This window comes from Dreissena polymorpha, chromosome 4, assembly GCF_020536995.1.
Source record: "Dreissena polymorpha isolate Duluth1 chromosome 4, UMN_Dpol_1.0, whole genome shotgun sequence".
NCBI lineage: Eukaryota > Metazoa > Mollusca > Bivalvia > Myida > Dreissenidae > Dreissena > Dreissena polymorpha.
Window position 1 is genome coordinate 47,036,827 of NC_068358.1, and position 20,655 is coordinate 47,057,481.

Sequence of the window (20,655 nt, forward strand, 5' to 3'; positions counted from 1 at the left end):
CACTTAAATAAAATGGAGCAAATAATGAAACATACTAATTTTGTTCCACAAACATGATTGCCTCTCATAGATCCCAAACTCAACCATTAAAACTATAAAACTAACTTTTTATCGGACTTTCCTTTAAAAACTTTCCCCACATCTATCTGAGTAGTGGACGAGATAGAATCAATAGGGTGATCACCAGTGACACTCAGTTCTGCATCCAACTCCAGTCGCAGCGGAGCATACATGGTGAACCATTGCTGAAAAGGTTATGAAAAACATTTACAAGAATATGTTAAAGTGCAGTTGTAGGTTATTTGCTTAAAAGGCTTCACAAGAAAAGTATCTACAAAGTAAAAAAAAACGCAACAGATGAAATATAGCTTTAATGATATAACAAAATATGTCAACTATTGTTTTTATTGTATTGGTTTGCTTAGTATATATAACCAGTCTCAACAGCCTGATTATTAATCTTACACATTTTTTTCAAAGACCTTTAATTGTGTACAGTATTGTAACCTATTGTTTGTTTATACAAAAGTAACATGTATTATGTCAAAGTATTTCCCATTTTGTAGCACAAGCTTGTTTTGTAACTGTTTCCTAGGTTACATAATAACGGACTAGCAGTTTATAAATCTGATTATGCAAACACATATTGCAATTTAACATGTGTAAACCAAGTTGGCCACCAAATTGATTCCCCATAGAATTGATATATTCTTTACAAGGAATGGTAATACCATAAGTTTGCGTATATGAAAGTTTATCTGAGTATTTTACGGTAAAGTAAATGCCTTTTTTATTCTTCATAAGTAATGTGTACCTTAGCTTGCTGACAAAGGCCTATGTCTGTGAATGCATATTGCCATTGTGGTAGGCCCAGGTGCATGATCATAAGGCGATAGTATGATGTGAACGATTCCGTGATATAATGCCAGCGAAGGGCTCTGTCCAAAAACCAGATCTCTATTTTAGGGTCTGCTCCGCCTGTTAACAGAAAATACTGTAAACTTAAATTCAAAATAATTTTTTTTTTAGTTTATTAATCTGAATTGTTATAAATTACTTTTTACCTACAAGAAAATCCTACCCATGTTATTACAAAATAATGTGAATATCCAGTAGATTAATGCAAGAACACTTTCAGTTTTGATGTGACAAAGCACGGCATGTGGCAATGCCAGTAAATAATACACTTGCCAGTAAATATTAACTCTTTCAGTGCAGGAACTGAATTTTGAAGGCGTTTGCAAACAGTTTGGATCCAGATGAGACGCCACAGAATGTGGCGTCTCATCAGGATCCAAACTGTTTACTATTCTGATAGTATTTTTTGGAAAAAAAAAATCGAAAAAAATGCTTTTTTTAGAAAGTCAGCAATGACATTTAAGCAGACGACACATTTCCCAGCAAGTAAAGGGTTAAGATTACCTCATTATTTAACAAAACCAATAAGGAGATTTGGGGGTATATTCATATACATGAACATAATATATGGAATATTATACAACCTTCACTTTAACGTGGTAGTTGATTTTTTTTTCAAAAATGACCACCTTGGAAACAAAAAGCAGTAATTAATGAAATGCAACATCTAAATAAAATATACTCATTAGCAACACAATGAGAAACTAGAATGAAATATTGTGACAAACATAAAATGTACATATTTGTGCAACGTTTATAAACTTGTATGATATACAATTGATGTAGTATAATATATGCAAAATCCTATTCAATACATTTTTAATAGATTATAAAAAGGTAAAATCTGGCAAAATTGATCTTATAATAAAAAGAAACAAAAAAGCAAAGTGTGTAAAGATAAAAAAAATAAAGCAACCGTGAATGAAAAAGCACCACAGAAAAAAGGCATTACATTCAGACATACTGGTAAGTACTTTAATTTCAAGTGAAGGCACCTAAGTGGAATGGCATATATAATTAAATGTAGTCAATCAAGCAGTTTTTGTATGTGAAAACATTACCATTTCAGGAATGAAAATGATACCTCAAAAGTATAAAACAAGGGCACCGCATAACGGGTGCAAAGCTCGGCTGCGAAAGCTTGTCAGAATTTTTTTTTTTTAGAGGTCACAGTGACCTTGACCTTTGACTTAGTGACCCCAAATGGGTGTGGCATGTAGAGGTCACAGTGACCTTGACCTTTGACCTAGTAACCCAAAAGTGGGTGTGGCGTGAAGAACTCATCAAGGTGCATCTACATATGAAATTTCAAAGTTGTAGGTGGAAGCACTTTGATTTTAGAGCCTATGTTAAGTTTTATATAAGAGGTCACAGTGACCTTGACCTTTGACCTAGTGACCCAAAAATGGGTGTGGCGTGTAGAACTCATCAAGGTGCATGTACATATGAAATTTATAAGTTGTAGGTGGAAGCACTTTGATTTTAGAGCCTTTATTACAGTTTTATATTAGAGGTCACAGTGACCTTGACCTTTGACCTAGTGACCCAAAAATGGGTGTGGCGTGTAGAACTCACCAAGGTGCATCTACATATGAAGTTTCAAAGTTGTAGGTGAAAGCACTTCGATTTTAGAGCCTATGTTAAAGTTTTATATTAGAGGGCACAGTGACCTTGACCTTTGACCTAGTGACCCAAAAATGAGTGTGGCATGAAGACTCATTAAGGTGCATCTACATATGAAGTTTCAAAGTTGTAGGTGGAAGCACTTTGATTTTAGAGCCTATGTTAAAGTTTTATATTAGAGGTCACAGTGACCTTGACTTTTGACCTAGTGACCCAAAAATGGGTGTGGCGTGAAGAACTCATCAAGGTGCATCTACATATGAAGTTTAAAAGTTGTAGGTGAAAGCACTTTGATTTTAGAGCCTATGTTAAAGTTTTATATTAGAGGTCACAATGACCTTGAACTTTGACCTAGTGACCCAAACATTGGTGTGGCATGAAGAACTCATCAAGGTGCATCTACATATGAAGTTTCATAGTTGTAGGTGGAAGCACTTTGATTTTAGAGCCTGTGTTTAAGTTTGATATTAGAGGTCACAGTGACCTTGACCTTTGACCTAGTGACCCAAAAATGGGAGTGGCGTGTAGACCTCATCAAGGTGAATCTACATATGAAGTTTCAAAGTTGTAGGTGGAAGCACTTTGATTTTAGAGCCAATGTTAAGGTTTTAGTACGACGCCTACGGCGGTTGGCGGACTATGGACGGCGGACGACAAGCTGGCTATGAAAAAACCTCGGGTTTTCACCGGAAACAGCCGAGCTAATAAAAAAAACTGAGTTACAACTTGGGTCAATGCTGAAAGGGATTATATTCAACAAAAAGTAAGTCAGTGCAAATACCGAGAAAGCAAATAACAAGATCTTATATAACTAGCCAAATCAACCATAATCAAGTCCCACACAATGCACATCCCTCTGGGAGGTCACAAGAAACATGGAACAAAGGTAGCCTCTATGCAAACGGCAACCAAATCACTTGCATTTGCTTTAAATGGCAAATAAAAAAAATCTGTTTTTGCTTGTAACAAAATCTGGCTAAACTATAACTTCCAATGAAAGCGCGCCACAAAATATGTCAGCATACACATAGTTTTTGTTGAACAACATTGCAACATACATTTTGAGAATGGTGCTATGAGAATAAAATATGCATATAGATTATTAATAAATTAAATATAGATGTCACCCAGGAGCTCATATTCAACACTCCAGTAATCAAGGAATGGTAGTCAAGACACTCATTCATATACATATGATAAGGAACTCCTTACAAACAAGAAACCGTCGGAGACAGGTGATGCTCCCCAAAGATTTTTTTGGTCACAATATTGCACTATATATTCAGATAAAAGGAAACGTCTTGAGGGCACAGTATTTGGGGGGACAAGAATTTTTTTATAGAAAATTTCAAAGGGCCATAACTCTGTGAAAAATCATCCGACCAGAACCCGCTGATAATATGCACATCTCCTCTTGTTAGTGAAGCTTCCCATAAAGTTTCATTGAATTCCGGTCATTAGTTGCTGGGAAATAGCCCGGACAATAATTGTGCACGGACGGACAGACAGACGCACACACGGACAGACGAAGCGGTGACTATATGCTGCCCCCAAAATAAATTTTGGGGGAGCATAAAAAAGTATATACGAGCCGCATAATGCAAATATTGGTCTTATGCCATAGTTAGTGTATCTGCACACCAGCCTGTGCGATCGGGCAGTCTGGTAAGGATCTACCCTGTCTGCTAATAAGACAACAAAACCTTGCATGATTTTATATTGGACTGAGTAGCTTCAGAACAGTCAAATAGGCAGGCTGTTCTGCAGCTACACTGATTGCATATGGCATGTGCGTAAAGTGTCTTCCCAGATTAGCCTGTGCAGTCCGCACAGGCTAATCAGGGACGACACTTTCCGCCTAAATTGGATTTTTGGCAAGAAGAGACTTTGTTTAAACGAAAAATGTCATAAAAGCGGAAAGTGTCGTCCCTGATTAGCCTGTGAGGACTGCACAGGCTAATCTGGGACGACACTTTACGCACATGCATTAAGCCCAGTTTTCTCAGAACACGACTCAAATATGCAGGCTGTTTTTGAGCTACACTGATTGCATATGGCATAAGACCCATTTTTGAATGATGCAGGTCATTATTTTGCATATAGATAAAACTAACAGCAGTCTATCAAATTAAATGCTTAAAAAAGCTGTTCTTATTATAAACAAAGATTTCAGGTAGTTTTGTAATTTGAAATCAATGATTTATGTATATATTTACCAATGAAGACATAGGCCATACTGATGCAACATTATTCAAGAATTTTATTATATTTTTTCAGTTTGCTAATAAAAAAGCAACAAATCAAAAATGAAAATTAATATTCTTACAAACCTAACACATTGTGTGGAAACCAAAGGTTCCACAAGAACTACCATGGTATTTATTAATCTTGATCACTGGAATGCTGACTAATGTTTCAAAGAACAAAAACTGAATATTTCTGTGGCTTGACCATTACCGAAATTCATAAAATCAGATGTGTACACTTTTTCAACAATTTCAGCTGATTCCTTAAATTCTGGAACTAAAAAATATCACAAATGTTAAAATTATAATAAATGCCTGGCATAACATGAATCAAGCTTAAATCGGAATTTTGTCATTTAAACATAACTATTTTGTATTGATTTTAACGTTGAACAGTTTTAGACACAATGTAAGAACAATTTTATTTTTCATCATTTTCTGTTGAAGGCTTACAGTAAGTCAGAATAACATGGAATTACTTTCCTTATATTGTTATTTTAAGGTATGGAGAAACTAGTTAAAAGAAATAACTGCTATGCATTACAGCAACGAGTATATTAGTGGTTATTGATGAAATTCTTTAACTCTTTCAGTGCTGGAACCGAATATTGAAGGCCTTTGCAAACAGTTTGGATTCAGATGAGACGCCACAGAACATGGCGTCTCATCAGATCAGGATCCAAACCGTTTGCTATTCTGATAGTATTCTTTGAAAAAAATCGAAGAAAATGCTTATTTAAGAAGTTCAGCAGACGACATTTTAGCAGACGACAAATTTCCCAGCATGCAAAGGGCTAAAGAACATGCTCACTGTGTATGTATTGTATTCAAACAAGCACAATGATACTCCTGACTTAGAAAATTCTGACAAATATATGTTTGTTTATTGACAATCATCAATCAAAATATATTAAACAAGAGCACCGCATAACGGGTGCCAACGCTTGGCTGTGGGTGACCTTGATCTTTGACCTAGTGACCAAAAAATGGGGTGTGGCGTGTAGAACTCATCAAGGTGCGTCTGCATATGAAGTTTCAAGTTGTAGGTGGAAGCATTAGATTTTAGAGCCAATATTAAGGTTTTAGCACGCGGACGCCGGAAAACAAGCTGGCTATGACAATGGGTTTTCTCAGAAAACAGCAACGCTAAACATTGAGCACTTGTAACGCTTTTCAAAAATAATTTAGCCAAACATGTTTAACAGACACAGCTTTCACACTTCTATTGAAATTCATAAGCCAGTCTGGAGCTATGGCATGATTGCTTTTGCTTCAAGAGATCAGGAGTTCCAAACCCATGACAGGAACATGTTTAAACTTATCTTTATCTACGAGTATGTCCTTGTTGTTATATTTTTTAAATTCTATTTCAAATATCACTTTTTTTTTAAATCATTTATATTTACAGGAAAATAAATGTGAAATAAAGGTATTAAAAGCAATAATAAATAAATAGATAAGTAATATTTTAGTATTTATACTAATGCTGACTTTTGGTTGTCAATAATACGGCTAGTAAAAAGAATTTGTATAAGAAGAACATAAAGCAAATTGATTAAAGAGACTGCTTCATGGCTTAGTGTTAATTAAACAAGAACACGAGTCAAAACCTTCCAATTCTTCATCTTCATCTTCCAAAACTGTGAACATGGTAGTCATTTTATTTTCAGACAAATTGTTGTTTTTATGATTTTTGTGAATTTTTGGTGCACAAAATAACAAGGTTTTACAAGGTTTTACCAGGTAGTTGTTTTATATAAAAAAATCAGTACATTATCTGAGATTCAATATCTGAAGTTTCAAGTTTGCACATTCAATGAGCCTTCATTCCAGACATATGAATATGAATTACAATTTATTGTTAAACAACAAACGTAAGTTTAAGACAATTTTTTTCTCACAGCCAAAAACTGTGAAAATGCCGCTTTAAAACATATGATTTACCTATGTCCTGTTGTTATTACCTGTCTTGTTTTCTTTATATACCAGACAGACTTTTCCATATCCATCACAGGGATCCAGTTCAAATATTCGGCACCGTGTATCCCACGAAGGCCTCTCTGTGCCTGACACAATAACAACAAAACATGTACTTGTAAAAACAGTAAATAGGGTCATGTCGCTAAATTGTTTGCATTACATTTTGGATGTATTTTTGAGTTGATGAATTATTATTTTTAAGTGATAACAATTTTCAAGAAATTTTAATATGAAGACTGACAAAAATTTTTGACAGAACAACAGACAGACAGAAGGACAAAAAGACAGACAGACAGATGGACGGACAGGAAGGCAGACAGGCATGCCAACGGGCCACCAACTGGCAGACAGACAGATGGACGGACCGACAGAAGGACAGATGGGTGGACAAGAAGGGAGACAGGCATGCAAACGGGCCACCAATTGGCAGACAGACAGATGGGCGGACAGACAGACAAATCAAGTGAAGCACTATCAAAGAACTTATACTAGTTTTCTAAATTGTTACCTGAAGTCTCGTCTTCACAATCAGAGTCCATATCTAGGTCAGAGAGGCTTGGATTGACCAGGGTCTTGTTGACCTCCCCTCCAACCTTGAGGAGCTTTGCCATCGAGTTCAGATGCATTCTCCCCACTGGTATAGGGCCATCTGTTCAGGTAACAAAGGCATTTGTTTTTTTATTATCATTTTTTAACAATCAATCAACCATGATTTTGAGTTTTGATGCAGAAAATCAATAGCCATTCAACACAATTATTATTTTTTGTTTAATTGCTAATAAACAATCATTATATAAAATCTTTTTAATTCTATCATGACATGACAATTGTTCAGGGATGTTGAAATAAATGTGATCAGCTCTGCTTTTAATTGTTTTACAAAGATAATTTCACTATTTTCGATTGGAACAAAATTAACAATTATGATTATGGTTCGATTGTTCAAACATCTAAATGGATAAATATCAGAAGAACATTTTGTCCAAGTTCATCCAGAAATGATCTCAAATATCTAAAAACTTTAAAAGCAAGTAAGGACATTTTAAATTTACCTGTTTTATGAAATTATTTCTGAACAATGCACCCTTAAATGTTAGAATATAATGCAAACATTCATTTCTTAATAAAAGCTTGTGTTTCTAAATCTTACTGTCTATCTTCACACTCCATGTCAGCAAAAACCCATCTGATGTCATGTAAAAGTTCTTTAAATCTTCTGGTAGGAAAACCGTATTTTTCTACAAAATATATTATAAAAGATTAATGAAAGTTAACAGTCATGCATTTTTTCAATAATTTATCTGTTATCAACAAAGCTTTTAATAAATAATGTAATAGCAAACAGATAATTTACCATCAATAAATAATTTTATTTGTTGAGCAGAACTTAAAATTTTGTGAACAACAAACAGTGGCTGCAAGCTCTCCTAGGGATTTACAAACTACATGTAGTACCATTAACTTAATTTATATATCAGTTTTTCAGATAATTCGTGTGAGCACAACTTTTTCTTGAAGTCTTTGATTCAAACTCCATCAGAGTTTCCACATATTCTTGGTTTTATGTTTATCTTGAGCTCTTTCATAAATTGTAACAAATGAAGCCACAACAACTTTAAGTTTTGTCAAGTCTGCTTGATGTTTAATTTATTTGTTTTACACATGAGTTTGGAGAGCACACATTTAAAGTTTGCATGTGTCATTTGTTGAACATCAAAGTGTTGTTTATTACGTACACATAAATGTCAACAATTCTTTATACTTGCTTTAGAAAATTACAATACTACCTGTTCCCATGCCAACAGTGCTGATCTGTCTGATGGTTTCCGAGGCTCTAACTCCAGTTTGCAAACACCGGTCTTCTTTTCTGAAAGGAAGAAAAAACAACATCTTATTATGCACAACACTTATGCAATGATGAGGCAATAAGCAACGTAACTGATAGTTACTTTTCCTGTGAAACAATAAACATTAAAACTTATAGTCTAATGACAGTGATAGCATCCCAGTTGCAGAAATTCTAGCAAAATATATTTAAATAACATTTCACTGTCAGAATCAGTTAATACTCTAGTTAAAACTGAACCAATAAGGCAGACAATATGGCACGCATTTAATAAAACTAATATATTTTAATATATTTTTTGCAAACAGAATAGTCATAAATATACATTGTTTTATTAACTACTGTCAACAGTATATACTTATATAAATATTGCATCATATGAGGGCAATAGGGCATTTTGTCCTCCTGAGGAAAAACTGTATTTTAAGGGTTTGCAAATGCAGACTTGTCCCAGTAAGTCCAAGCCAGGAGCTATGCAAATATTGGGAGACTACGGATTGTACCCTTGCCATTGTCCTATTGAGCTTAATGATTTATAGATAATAAGATATAGGGGGTATAAACTGTTGTAAATTTTAAGTGGTTTGTTATAAAATCCTCCTTTCACAAATAAATCAATTTTTTGTCAGAATATTTCACATGTAATGTTATTGAACAAAACATTCATCTTTTGTAACAAAACAACTTAATTTGCCTAACACCAATGGTAAGTATCATCATTCTGTAACATCATAAGTGCATGGTCTTTTCATAGCAATTGCTTGCCAGCTGTCAGTCAAATTTCAAGATTTCAAGATTTATTAGATAACATGTAAATAAAGGCCTCCGGCCCAAAATACAGCATTCATTTACAATAACATTATTCAATGATAAATTCTTGTCTATTATGGTATTAGAGGTTTACATAATAACAGTTCAAATTATGGATCAATAACCAACTTACATGTAGTATCTCAAAGACTTAAGCACTCTAAATATGCAGTGTTACAGTTTTGTTTTTGATTAAGAGAAAATAATAATATCATTTTTTATGGAATAGTTTTGCCTAAATGTACAACTTAAAACCAAAAGTAAACAATCTCAATATTCTCTGCGCTACTAAGCTTCATTCAGCAATCAAGTTGCCCATGCTTTACAGACACATGCCGTGCTAGAGGCATAGGCTATTTTGACACTTTATCAGGAAAAAGGATTAACATGACTACATTAGCACATTTTACTTGTCAATTGTCTTTGTAAACATCATATGAACAGAATAATTCAGAACACATTTCAGATTGCAAATTGATTAAACAAAATTTGAAATAATGACATAAAATAATATTGTATTTAAACATAACCAAATACTTAACAAAATGAGATTAGTAAAAAAATTATACAACAATAAAAAGGTCAGTTCTACATCTACATCTACATTGTACATCGCTGCAATCACGCATGATTATTATGCGACGGGTGGTGAAAGAATAAGAATAAAGAATGAAGGAAAGTAAAGTAAGAAGAGCTTGTATTTTAAAGACAGAAGGAAAGTAAAGCAGAACACCAGCTACGTTTCGCCCTTCTCCCTCATGCCTCTCCGGCTACGGTGGCCTCTGAGAGGATTGAACCTCAACCGGCACAGCCAAGAGGGGTCATTAGGAGTTACTTTGTAGCTGGCGCTGACAAGTTATTCAGAATCTGGTTGTTGCTAGCCCCCGCTTGAAGGATACCAAGTTGGGAGATTCAGCGATGATGGAGGCTGGTAGGTTGTTCCAGGTGGCAATGATACTTGGAAAAAAGCTGTGGCGATAGTATGAAGTGGATGTCGATAATGGCAGGAACTTGATGGAGTGGTTTGCTCGTGTCCGGCTTGAGCTAGGGGAAAGGTATTTCGAAACTGGTATGTCCATGAGGTCGTTGGTTATCTTATAAACCATTGTGAGCTTGGCTTTGGTTCTTCTGGACTCTAGAGTTTCCCACTGTAGGTGTTCGAGCATTGATGTGACGCTACTGGTGTTGTGATATCTGTTCGTCACATAGCGGGCTGCTTGTCTTTGGACCATCTCCAGGTCATGGATCTGCTCCTTATTGTATGGGCGCCACACAGTGCAACAGTACTTAAGGTTGGGGCGAACAAGGGAAAAGTATGCTGCACTTTTTGCCTCCTCGTTGCCTATCCGTAAGTTCCTGCGTAGGAAACCAAGGGAACTGTAAGTTGCCTTTCTTGATCACTTTTTGAATATGTGGCTTCCAGGACATGTCCTTTGTCAGCTACACCCCAAGGTATTTTGATGCTTCTTCACATGCAAGCGTGTGGCCTTTGAGGGTGTAACTGTATAGGATTGGTGATGGCTTTCTGCACACTCGCAAAATGCAGCACTTCTCTGGGTTAAAGGACATTCCCCCGAGCTTCTCCCAGTCCCACAGACGACGGAGGTCTTCCTGAAGCACTTCACTGTCCCGCTCCGAGGATATTTCTCTGTATACTTCACAGTCATCTGCGAAAAGCCTATTCTTGGAAGAGACTTTAAGGGGTAGGTCGTTAATGTAGACAAGGAAGAGGATCGGTCCCAGAACGCTTCCCTTGGGGCACTCCACTGACTACTGGGGCGGGATCTGAGATTGCTCCGTCAACTATCATATCCGTGGTGTTTTCCATAAACTGTGAAGTCTGTGCGGACAACTCATCGCCCATCGACTGATAGTCGGCTTTCCTGTATTGGTATACCTTTTTCTTGGCGGTTTTCTTCACCTTCCTTGGTCGTAAGCTAGAGTCCTACGGTATGGCTTCGTGGTTGCCTATCCCAGGAATGGTTTCACATTAATTGATGAGAGTAATGTTGTTTGTGAAGAAAACGTCAAGAATGTTACTGGTGTACTCCGTGATACGCGTGGGCGACTGGACAACTTTGTCAAGTGATGCGTCCTTGGCTATTGACAGGAGCTGTTTACATTGAGTGTTGTTTGTGGCCTGTGGTTTAGGGCATCATTTTCCCAGTCAATATCAGGCAGGTTGAAGTCACCTCCCAGCCATAGGTGGGCGTTTCTTGGGATTCTGGTGAGGATGGCGTTGAGCTCCTCTAGATATTCCGGATCAGTGGATGAAGGTGGTTTATAGCACGCACCAATGTAGAGGTCTTGTGCTTATTGAATTTGGACCTTGATCCACACCGCCTCTAAGTTGTTGTCTGATTTCAACTCTTCTGGTTCGTCACTCCTGTGTTTGTCTGATACCAGGATGAAAACTCCTCCCCCAGAGGTTTTTCTATCTTGGTCTTTCCGGTAAGCATTGAAGTTGGCCGGAAACACCTCAGACGATCCTATAGAGTCGTCGAGCCATGATTCCCTGCCAATGACTATATCAGCCTGTGTCGCTTCAATCACGTTCTGCAGTATCGCCTTCTTGCCTGGGCTTTTGATTGACTGGCAACTAACGACCAGAGTTCTCAGTTCATTTTCAGCCCTGGCAGCAGTGGGGCTTTCCCTTGAGCTATGCTGATGCCGGTGGGGCGACGAAGTGGCATTTGGGCGGCTGAAGCTGATTTCACTATCTATATGTGAATATCCCTGTTGAGAAGTTAGGCACAACGCATTGAACGCATTCCCAAGTTATGTTAGTCAGTGCCTTGAAGACAGAGTCCGGTCTCCCCATGTACTCCTGATGGTACCACACATCGCAGGAATCGTAGCAGAGTTGTCCATTTGCATGCTTTACTGCATAAAGCACAGGGGAATTGGGTCTGTCTTGGGCCAAGGTTTGGTTCTATTGACTCTGCTAGTAGGAGAATGCATAGGTACAATAGGACTTGTTTGTCTCGGCAGATAAGGCCTTGAGCCTTTCTCATTGTGGTCTTCATGCTAATAATATGATGCGAAGAAAGTGACAATGTTGGGCAACTTTGACCTAATACTTGGTAAATTGTACCACTATCCGACTTCTTACCAATATTTGGCATCTCTGGGTTTAGCCTGGTCATGATGAGCACTGTTGTCAGCGCAAAAATTGTGATTTGGTGGTCGAACATCGTAAGGTCTTCTTTCAAATTTCGTAACAGGAAGTAAACAAATGAGTTTTCAGACCGAGGTTGGATGAGGGGCATTCAAAAAGTGTTTCTTGCATCTGTCATTTAGAGTTTATCTGCCAGATCTTGATGGAGATGGCTAACCATACTCTTCCTGAAGTAAGTTGTAGACAAGGAAATAGTTTAAGCATGAGGGGAAAGAGAAATTAAATAATTTTAATTTTTCAGAGCAGAAAGAAAAAAAAAGAAGTTGCGCGCGCACCACCGGTCACATGAATGTTTATAACATCATTTAAGATTCAAAAAGATACTACTGCATAGTGCATATATGAAAGGCTGAAATGTCACATCTGCAATGTAACAGTTTTTAATTGTACTTACATGAGTTATCTAATTTGATCAAAAACTCTTTTGTGTAGTTAAAAGATAATCGTACATCACAATTGTCAAGTCATTATCAAACACATAATTTCATATAATAATGCATACAAAGTTACAAATGAAATAATGATATTTGTATCTACCTCTATGTATAATTTAGACTATAATATTCTTCATCATTTCATGGATCATTGTCCGAACTACTCTAAACACGTTTTTGGCCGATACAGCTGCCAAGAGTATCATTTTTTTATTTTTCCTTTAGCCAACAATTAAACCTTACAATATACATTGCAGTTTTCTTCTTACTTCAATATTGCTAAATGCGAAACCCGCCAACTTACCCAAATACTTGAGAATGCCAACATTCATCTGCTCAAACAGATTTTTCGACTTCCCTTCTTCCTCAACCATGTTTTTTTCTTTCAAGTTTTAAATCTTGTTGAAACGACTTTCGTGCGTATTTTGCGATATTTGCATACTTTAATGTATCAACTGGTCTGCAGAACGCAACAAAGACCTGCTAACTATCAAATATGTACATGTTTACATTTTACTACCATGTCAAAACGAAACAAAGCGTCATTGACAATTTCCTTCTATTTGAAGAGCTCTCAAGACAGGTTACTCCTTGTAAGGTTACAATTTAAGTAGAAATTTTTTGTAAAGGTTTCGTGTAACCATAATTTCTTTTGATATATCGATGGTCTATGACAAATACAATGGTTTACTCAATTTACAAAAGACATACAGTCCATGAGTATACATGTTCTAAACATAGAAGCATAAATAAAGGCATGACATATGATCAGTATTGAATTTCATAAGTTGTTAAATAAAATATACATGAAAAAGTCTAGGGAAATCACTATATCCTCTCAGACTGCCTAGACGACAACGGACTCACACAGTTAGTCGAAGAACCAACAAGGAATACCAGCACATTGGACCTAGTCATCACCAATCTTCCTAACAAAGTCCAGTGGGTAAATACATTCCCAGGTATCTCGGACCACCATGCTGTATATGTTGAATTCTCCGCACAGCAAGTCAAACTGGACCAGAAGCCCCGACAAATACCCCTATACAGAAAAGCACGATGGGAAGCATTGAAATCTGATACGATAGACCTACACTCCACCATCACATCTATGATTGGCAACAAATGCAACATCAATACCATCTGGGACAAATTCTGCTCATCTCTCCAAACCAGTATTACCACCCATATTCCACATAAAATTGCTAGACCAAGAGACTCAATGCCATGGATTACCACTGAAATTAAGAAACTAATGAGAAGGAGAGACAAGCACTTTAAAAAGATGAAAAAATCGAAAGATCCAACACATATAGCCAAATAAAAGAAACATAAACAACTCCTGCAGAAGAAGCTAAGACAGTCCTACTGGGCCTACATAGACAACATAGTAACTCCAGAAGAATCAGACACTGGAAACCGCTCTACCAGCAAACGACTTTGGACATTCATCAAACATAAGAAAAAAGACAACTCCTCTATCACATGACTTAGTTGAAAGGGCCAACTATACTCTGAAGCAAAACAAAAAGCCAACATCCTCAACAAACAGTTCCAATCAGTATTCACCAAAAGTCCCAACATATCCGCTGAAGAATTCAAGATCGACAAATACATGAACAGCATTAAATCTCCACCTGCTCCTGAAATCACTATATCCACCGTCGGAATAGAAAAACTTCTCAACTCACTCAACCCCTTCAAAGCTGCAGGCCCAGACAACATCAACCCACGAGTCCTGAAAGAACTATCAATAGAAATATCACCTATCCTTGCGAGCATATTCCAACTCTCTATAGACACCAGCACCATCCCAGACGATTGGCGAAAGGCAAACGTAACACCAGTTTACAAGAAAGGAAGCAAAAATGACCCAGCTTACTACAGGCCAATATCTCTAACTTGCATCTGCTGCAAACTACTTGAAACATATCGTTACCAGCAACATTGTGAAACATGCAGAAACTAACAACTGACTCTACCCACTGCAACACAGTTTCGAAAGGGCAGATCTTGCGAAACCCAGCTCCTTGAGTTCACCGACGACGTGACCCAAAACATGGAGAATGGTCACCAAACCGATGTCCTCGTAATGGACTTCTCGAAAGCGTTCGATAAGGTTCACCACGGCCTCCTCCTTCACAAGCTCGAACACTACGGCATACAAGGAAAGAATTAGCCTGGATGCAAGCATTCCTCACAAACAGAACACAGAAAGTCGTGCTAGATGGAGAATGCTCGGAAACAGTACAAATGGACTCTGGCGTCCCCCAGGGATCTGTCCTCGGCCCATTCCTGTTCCTCTACTACATAAATGACACCCCAGACGGCCTTAAATCTACGGTTCGACTTTTCGCAGATGACACCATTGCATACCTTACCATATCAGGAGACACAGACTGCATAAAATTACAAACTAGCATTGTGGGAAAATAAATGGAAAATGGAATTTCACCCTGAAAAATGTCTAGTCATCTCAATAACCCGCACCATCACCCATCAATATAAACTCCATAAGCACATTTTAGAACATGTCAAATCAACAAAATACATTGGATGTACACTGAATGAAAACTAGATTGGGGTGAGCACATAAACAACATCAGCAATAAAGCCAGCAGAAACCTAAAATTCATCCGAAGAAGCCCTGAACATTGCGTCCACAGCCATCAAGGAACAAGCATATATGTCACTCGTCCGTCCATCATTGGAATATGCCTGCACCATCTGGGACCAATACGAAAAGGGAGACACGGGTAGACTGGAAATGATCCAACGCCGAGGAGCTAGATACGTCAAAACAGATACCAATAATCGCTCAAGCGTCACAGATATGCTAAAAGACCTTAAGTGGAAATCCCTCCAAGATCGACGAAAAGAAGCACGACTAATAATGTTCTATAAAATTGTTAACAACCGAGTACAAATACCAACCGAAAATCGACTCCAACCAAACCTAAACAAGTCAGAACCAACAAATAATATATTTTACTTCCACATCTCATCCTGCAGAACCCTCTATCGCCAACAATCATTCTTCCCGAGAACCATCAAGGAATGGAACAACCTTCCACCGGACATCCTGTCAGCTGGCTCAGTTGAAACCTTCAGGTTTTCAACTAGCCAAACACTCTATCTAACTTCCCCTTGTCTTTTATCTCACACTGTATATACATCACACTTAGCCTGTTTTTACCAAGATTGGCGTATGTTGGCTTACATGTCTTATGTATGTTGTTTTGTCTATGTAATAATGTATTTGCCTAATAAAACTGACTTACTTGGCTATTTTTTAGATTTCTCGTTTGCATGTATAAAGTGTTAAAGACTAAATACAGACGCGACAGATACATGGTCAAGTCAATCGGGAACCCTCGGACAATTCCGCCATAACGGCGACGGTGTTGTGGTGCAGCCCACTGTCCGAAGCGTTCAGATTGATAGTCAACTATTAACAAAAATACTATATTGTTTTTATATCAGTAATTTAAGGTAATAATAATGAGAGACGTAAACCGATTGTCCATAAGGTTGAAACATCGGGGCATGGTTTCTTAAATTGAGAAGCGGTGCAGTCTATATAAGTTATGAGGTCAGTTCCTACGCATATTAACTTTGATTCATGTATCTAATTTAAGTGAAACAAAACCTTCACATTTTCATGATTTTCAAAACTCTGGATAACCAGTTTTTAAAGCTACTGCGGTACAGATGGTGAGACACATAAGGCCTAACACATGTTTCTGCAATATGGAGATACGAGACTCACCCAGAATAGTGATGTCAAGCATTATACTTCACACAGGTCAAGATAAAAACATTAAACGAGAGCCAAGATGTACCCAAATCGTTAATGTGAAGAATGGTTTTCGGGAGATTTTATAGTTAATAAGCTTAACAAGTCTATATTAGCGTTTAATTTCCACTGGAAATGTGTTACCAGAGAAGAATTGTTTTTTGGAGTTATTTAGGTTATAAAGTCTTATTTTATTTGAAAAAAAAAGTTTAATTAAAAATTATTTAATTTTAATAATATTCAATGTTCTTGTTGTAAGGGTGCAGAGCGGCCTCAATCTGCCACAAAGGTTTAACAAGCCAGTGCGCTTCCACTAGATCTTAATAGACATAAATCAAAGCGCTGAAAGCATCCCAGTTGTTCGCGCTATTAACGTATTAAATATTAATTACAGTCACATGGCACGAAGTTCGACTTTTTAACGTAAGCCAATCGAACGGCCACGAAAAATATAAACACCAATGTGATTTGCTTTTAATTGTCTGCAGTGGTAAGATTTTGAAAAAAATAGGAAAATGACATGATTTACACTCTCTTATACTTTTATACAGGGATTCATACAAACTGCCAATTATGATAACAAAGATAAAAAAAGAAATTCAACATAAGTTGGCGCTAAGGAAAAGTCTGCGAGTCTAATAAAGAATGAACCACAACATAATTTGCTAAAAATGGTACATAGTGCTCCTTTAAAGTGTGAGTGTAATTCAGAAGTTAATTAACAGGACATCACTGAGTCTTCATGACTACATTATGTGCAGAGTTGACATGTGACCTTTTAGGGAAAATATTTAATTTTCGAGCCAAAGTAGGTCACATTTACCTCGGATGCCAGGGTATTCACCAACAAAATAATTTTAATCCAAATAGACCAATGCACGGTAGCCATTGCCATTGCGACCTAAATGTGCACTGTAAGACAATTTAAAGACAATTCATGTCTGGTTGCCCTTAAATGACAAGAATACTCCGCCAAGAGAGTGCTGATAATAAAAAGACCTTCTTCCCGCTCCTTGCGCGCTACGCCGCTTTTAATGGCCTCAAGCCGTCGACCCGAACCTCAGAACGGTTTCGCCAGCACATAGAGCGTACTGAGTACCGCCGTCCTGGTATACTTCCTTATATCTTCATAGGGCCACCCCTCCTGCAGGGGCGTAGGTAATGGGGAGGCAGGGGAGACGACCGCCTCCCCAATATTCGGCTAGTCGTCGTTATATAAATAAAACGTTAGCAAAATCCCCCCAAAAATCGCCGCCCCAAAAGCAGTATTTTTGTAATCACGCGCCGTCAGCGCAGAAGCCATGTGTCCCCTCTCCGTCTGCTCCGAGGTTGCCAATAGGGATATGTCAATATCCCTTGTTAGGTGTCATAACCAGGGGCCCGGGTAAATGTCATTGCGTTAGTTGTTTTATTGTTCTTTTCCGTGATTGCACTGTCGGTGTTTTGATTTAAGGGACAGGCTCTTCTTTTAATTTTAATTGATCGCTTTAATTCAAGGTAACTGCCACTTAAACAATTTTGAGTAAATATATGCGTGAAACATTGATTTGATTGAAAATGTTTTTTGTTATTGTATTGGTTGTTGTGTGAACTTAACAATACTTAATTTCTTATTTATTTCAGTCTTTCCATTTCAGGTGTTCAACATGTCCATCAGTAATAAAATATTAATGTTGTGAATGTAATGTTAATGTTAGTATTTCTCATACCACTGTTAATTTCCTCATTAAAATACATCAAATTTACTTTATTTTATGTTTTAATTAGCACGAGTTTATGAAAGAAAAAATAACTGTTGAGATTTCTGGGTCTCCGTCTGCGGCATTGGACACACTGATTTCATGACACACTGAGAGTGAGACAAAAATCGAGCATTATATTAACATGAAACGTTCCCAAAAACGCACCATATTAATTGTATTTGTAAAAAAATTCTGAACCACCCTCTCAAACGAACCCCTTTATGTTCCCAGTACAGAAACTGAACCGCCTCCCCAATGTTTGGAGGTTATCTACGCCCCTGTCCTGTCGATCGGAAATGCCTGAAGTATTATATACTGACTTTGAAATGAAGTTAGAAAAATACGTTTTAAATAATTAAATTAACAAAAATAAATAAATTATTGTTTTTGTTTTTTGTCACTTATTAGTCGCATATTCACCTCATGAAATGTGTGTTATTAAACGCACGTGTGTTCAAACCTCACGTAAATAAAAAATATACTACGGGAGATCACATCATTTGTGTCCTCACATTGCTAATTATGAGTTGATGTTTTCACCATCGAAATATATGGTATTCTTATATTTGATTAACACGGAGTTTTCTTTCAACACATTCAAATCATACCTTTAGAGCCGCGTCATGCGAAAATGGATCTTATGGCGCGTTGGCTAGCCCTGTCTGCTCAGTTGCGCAGTCTGGTCAGGATCAGCGCTGCCCGCCGTAAATCACGCACAGTTTCGTGCACTCATATGGTGACCTCTACTGCGAGATACGCAGGCTGGGTCATAGCTACGCAAGCCGCATATGGCATAAGACTCATTTTCGCATGACGCGGGTCTATACAAATACATTTGTTTCTTAAAAAAGAAAGTTTCAACTAACCTCACTAAAAACCGGTGAGCTCCCGTATATCCATGCCCCCCCCCCCCTCCCCCTGCATTCATTAAAGCGAATGGGATGTAACAAGTGGAATACAGAAAATATTAGCACACAAGTGATGTTATCTCCCCTCAGACAACCAACAAATACATACCAATCTCTAGTCGTAAGTCATTTTAAAAATAATTCATAAAAACATAAGGCGTAAGGTAAATACAAAGTTCGAGCAAAGACATTTCCTCTTATAACATCCTTGTTCGAAAAAAAAAAAAAACAACCGATGTTTTAGTTTCACCACAAAAAAAATAAAGTTCAAGCTTCACTTCCAATTGAACCCACATTAAATATGACGTTACAATGAAAAAATGAGAATGTTATATGTTGCGAAAGTTTATACAAAAAGTATCGCATGAAAATAGAAATGCCATAAACTCTTTACAAGTATGAATACCATGTAGAACATTATTTATTAACGAAAGCAATCGGGCCCGAAATAGTCCATTTTGATCAGTTCACATTGCTCACATACGCATTGATATTCAGAATAATATATTACCCATATAGTATAGATGAAATTGTGCAAACGTATGTTAACTATATAAATAATGGATTGTTCATTAGCAAACCATTTTTTACATGGAATCTACATAAAACAGGGAGGGAATTACTCACAAACATATTGGAATTGAAACACTTTTACTATAAAATATGGGAATTTGAGAAATAAATAAATAAATGTAATTTATTTATAATTACAACACTATGCTATTTGTAATATAGTCTAAAATAAGTATAATAGCAATAAATAAAGGCCTACCTCCGAAGGGAATCGAACTTGGGACTTTCGGATGCATAGCCTATGCTTTACTTTTACACAATATGACATTGAGCGTACAGGGGGTGGGGGGGGGCATGCGTATACGGGAGCTGACTGCGTGTAAGTGAGGATAGTTGGAAATGACTTACATTAATACACTTTATATTAATACTTCTTTTAAATGAGTACGCTCTTTCGACACTTCATTATTTACGCTTCCCTTTTTCAAAATCGTAGACGTCGGAATAAAAAGTTATTGAAGGAAAACCGTCCCCAAATCTGTTCTGTTATTACTTGATCTTCGAGAAAAATGGATGTACGAAACAATATACAGTATTTTCGCATGTGTACTGAATAATTACATAAATCACGATTATTTTATTTATATAAGCGTTTTATCTT

At 37.1% G+C, this 20,655-nt stretch overlaps 2 protein-coding genes across 14 annotated transcripts in view; both read right to left on the reverse strand.

The window, feature by feature from the left end:
• LOC127876404 (DDB1- and CUL4-associated factor 12-like) overlaps window positions 1-20,655 on the reverse strand; it is a 105,231-nt gene that overhangs the window by 42,176 nt on the left and 42,400 nt on the right. The window lies entirely within an intron of this gene.
• LOC127876405 (tubulin polyglutamylase complex subunit 2-like) overlaps window positions 1-20,655 on the reverse strand; it is an 81,184-nt gene that overhangs the window by 1,680 nt on the left and 58,849 nt on the right. Inside the window, exons 1-8 of one of the 3 annotated variants that reach the window (XM_052421627.1) lie at window positions 13,903-13,978; window positions 8,555-8,634; window positions 7,918-8,005; window positions 7,276-7,416; window positions 6,752-6,853; window positions 4,999-5,064; window positions 815-978; window positions 106-245 (exon numbers count right to left, since the gene is read on the reverse strand). In XM_052421627.1, the coding sequence (XP_052277587.1) occupies window positions 106-245; window positions 815-978; window positions 4,999-5,064; window positions 6,752-6,853; window positions 7,276-7,416; window positions 7,918-7,963 (659 nt within the window). In that variant the 5' untranslated portion in view covers window positions 7,964-8,005; window positions 8,555-8,634; window positions 13,903-13,978. Of the gene's footprint in view, window positions 1-105; window positions 246-814; window positions 979-4,998; window positions 5,065-6,751; window positions 6,854-7,275; window positions 7,417-7,917; window positions 8,006-8,554; window positions 8,635-13,339; window positions 13,612-13,902; window positions 13,979-20,655 lie in introns of those variants that run through there. The other 2 variants (XM_052421625.1, XM_052421626.1) reach the window with 2 other exon arrangements.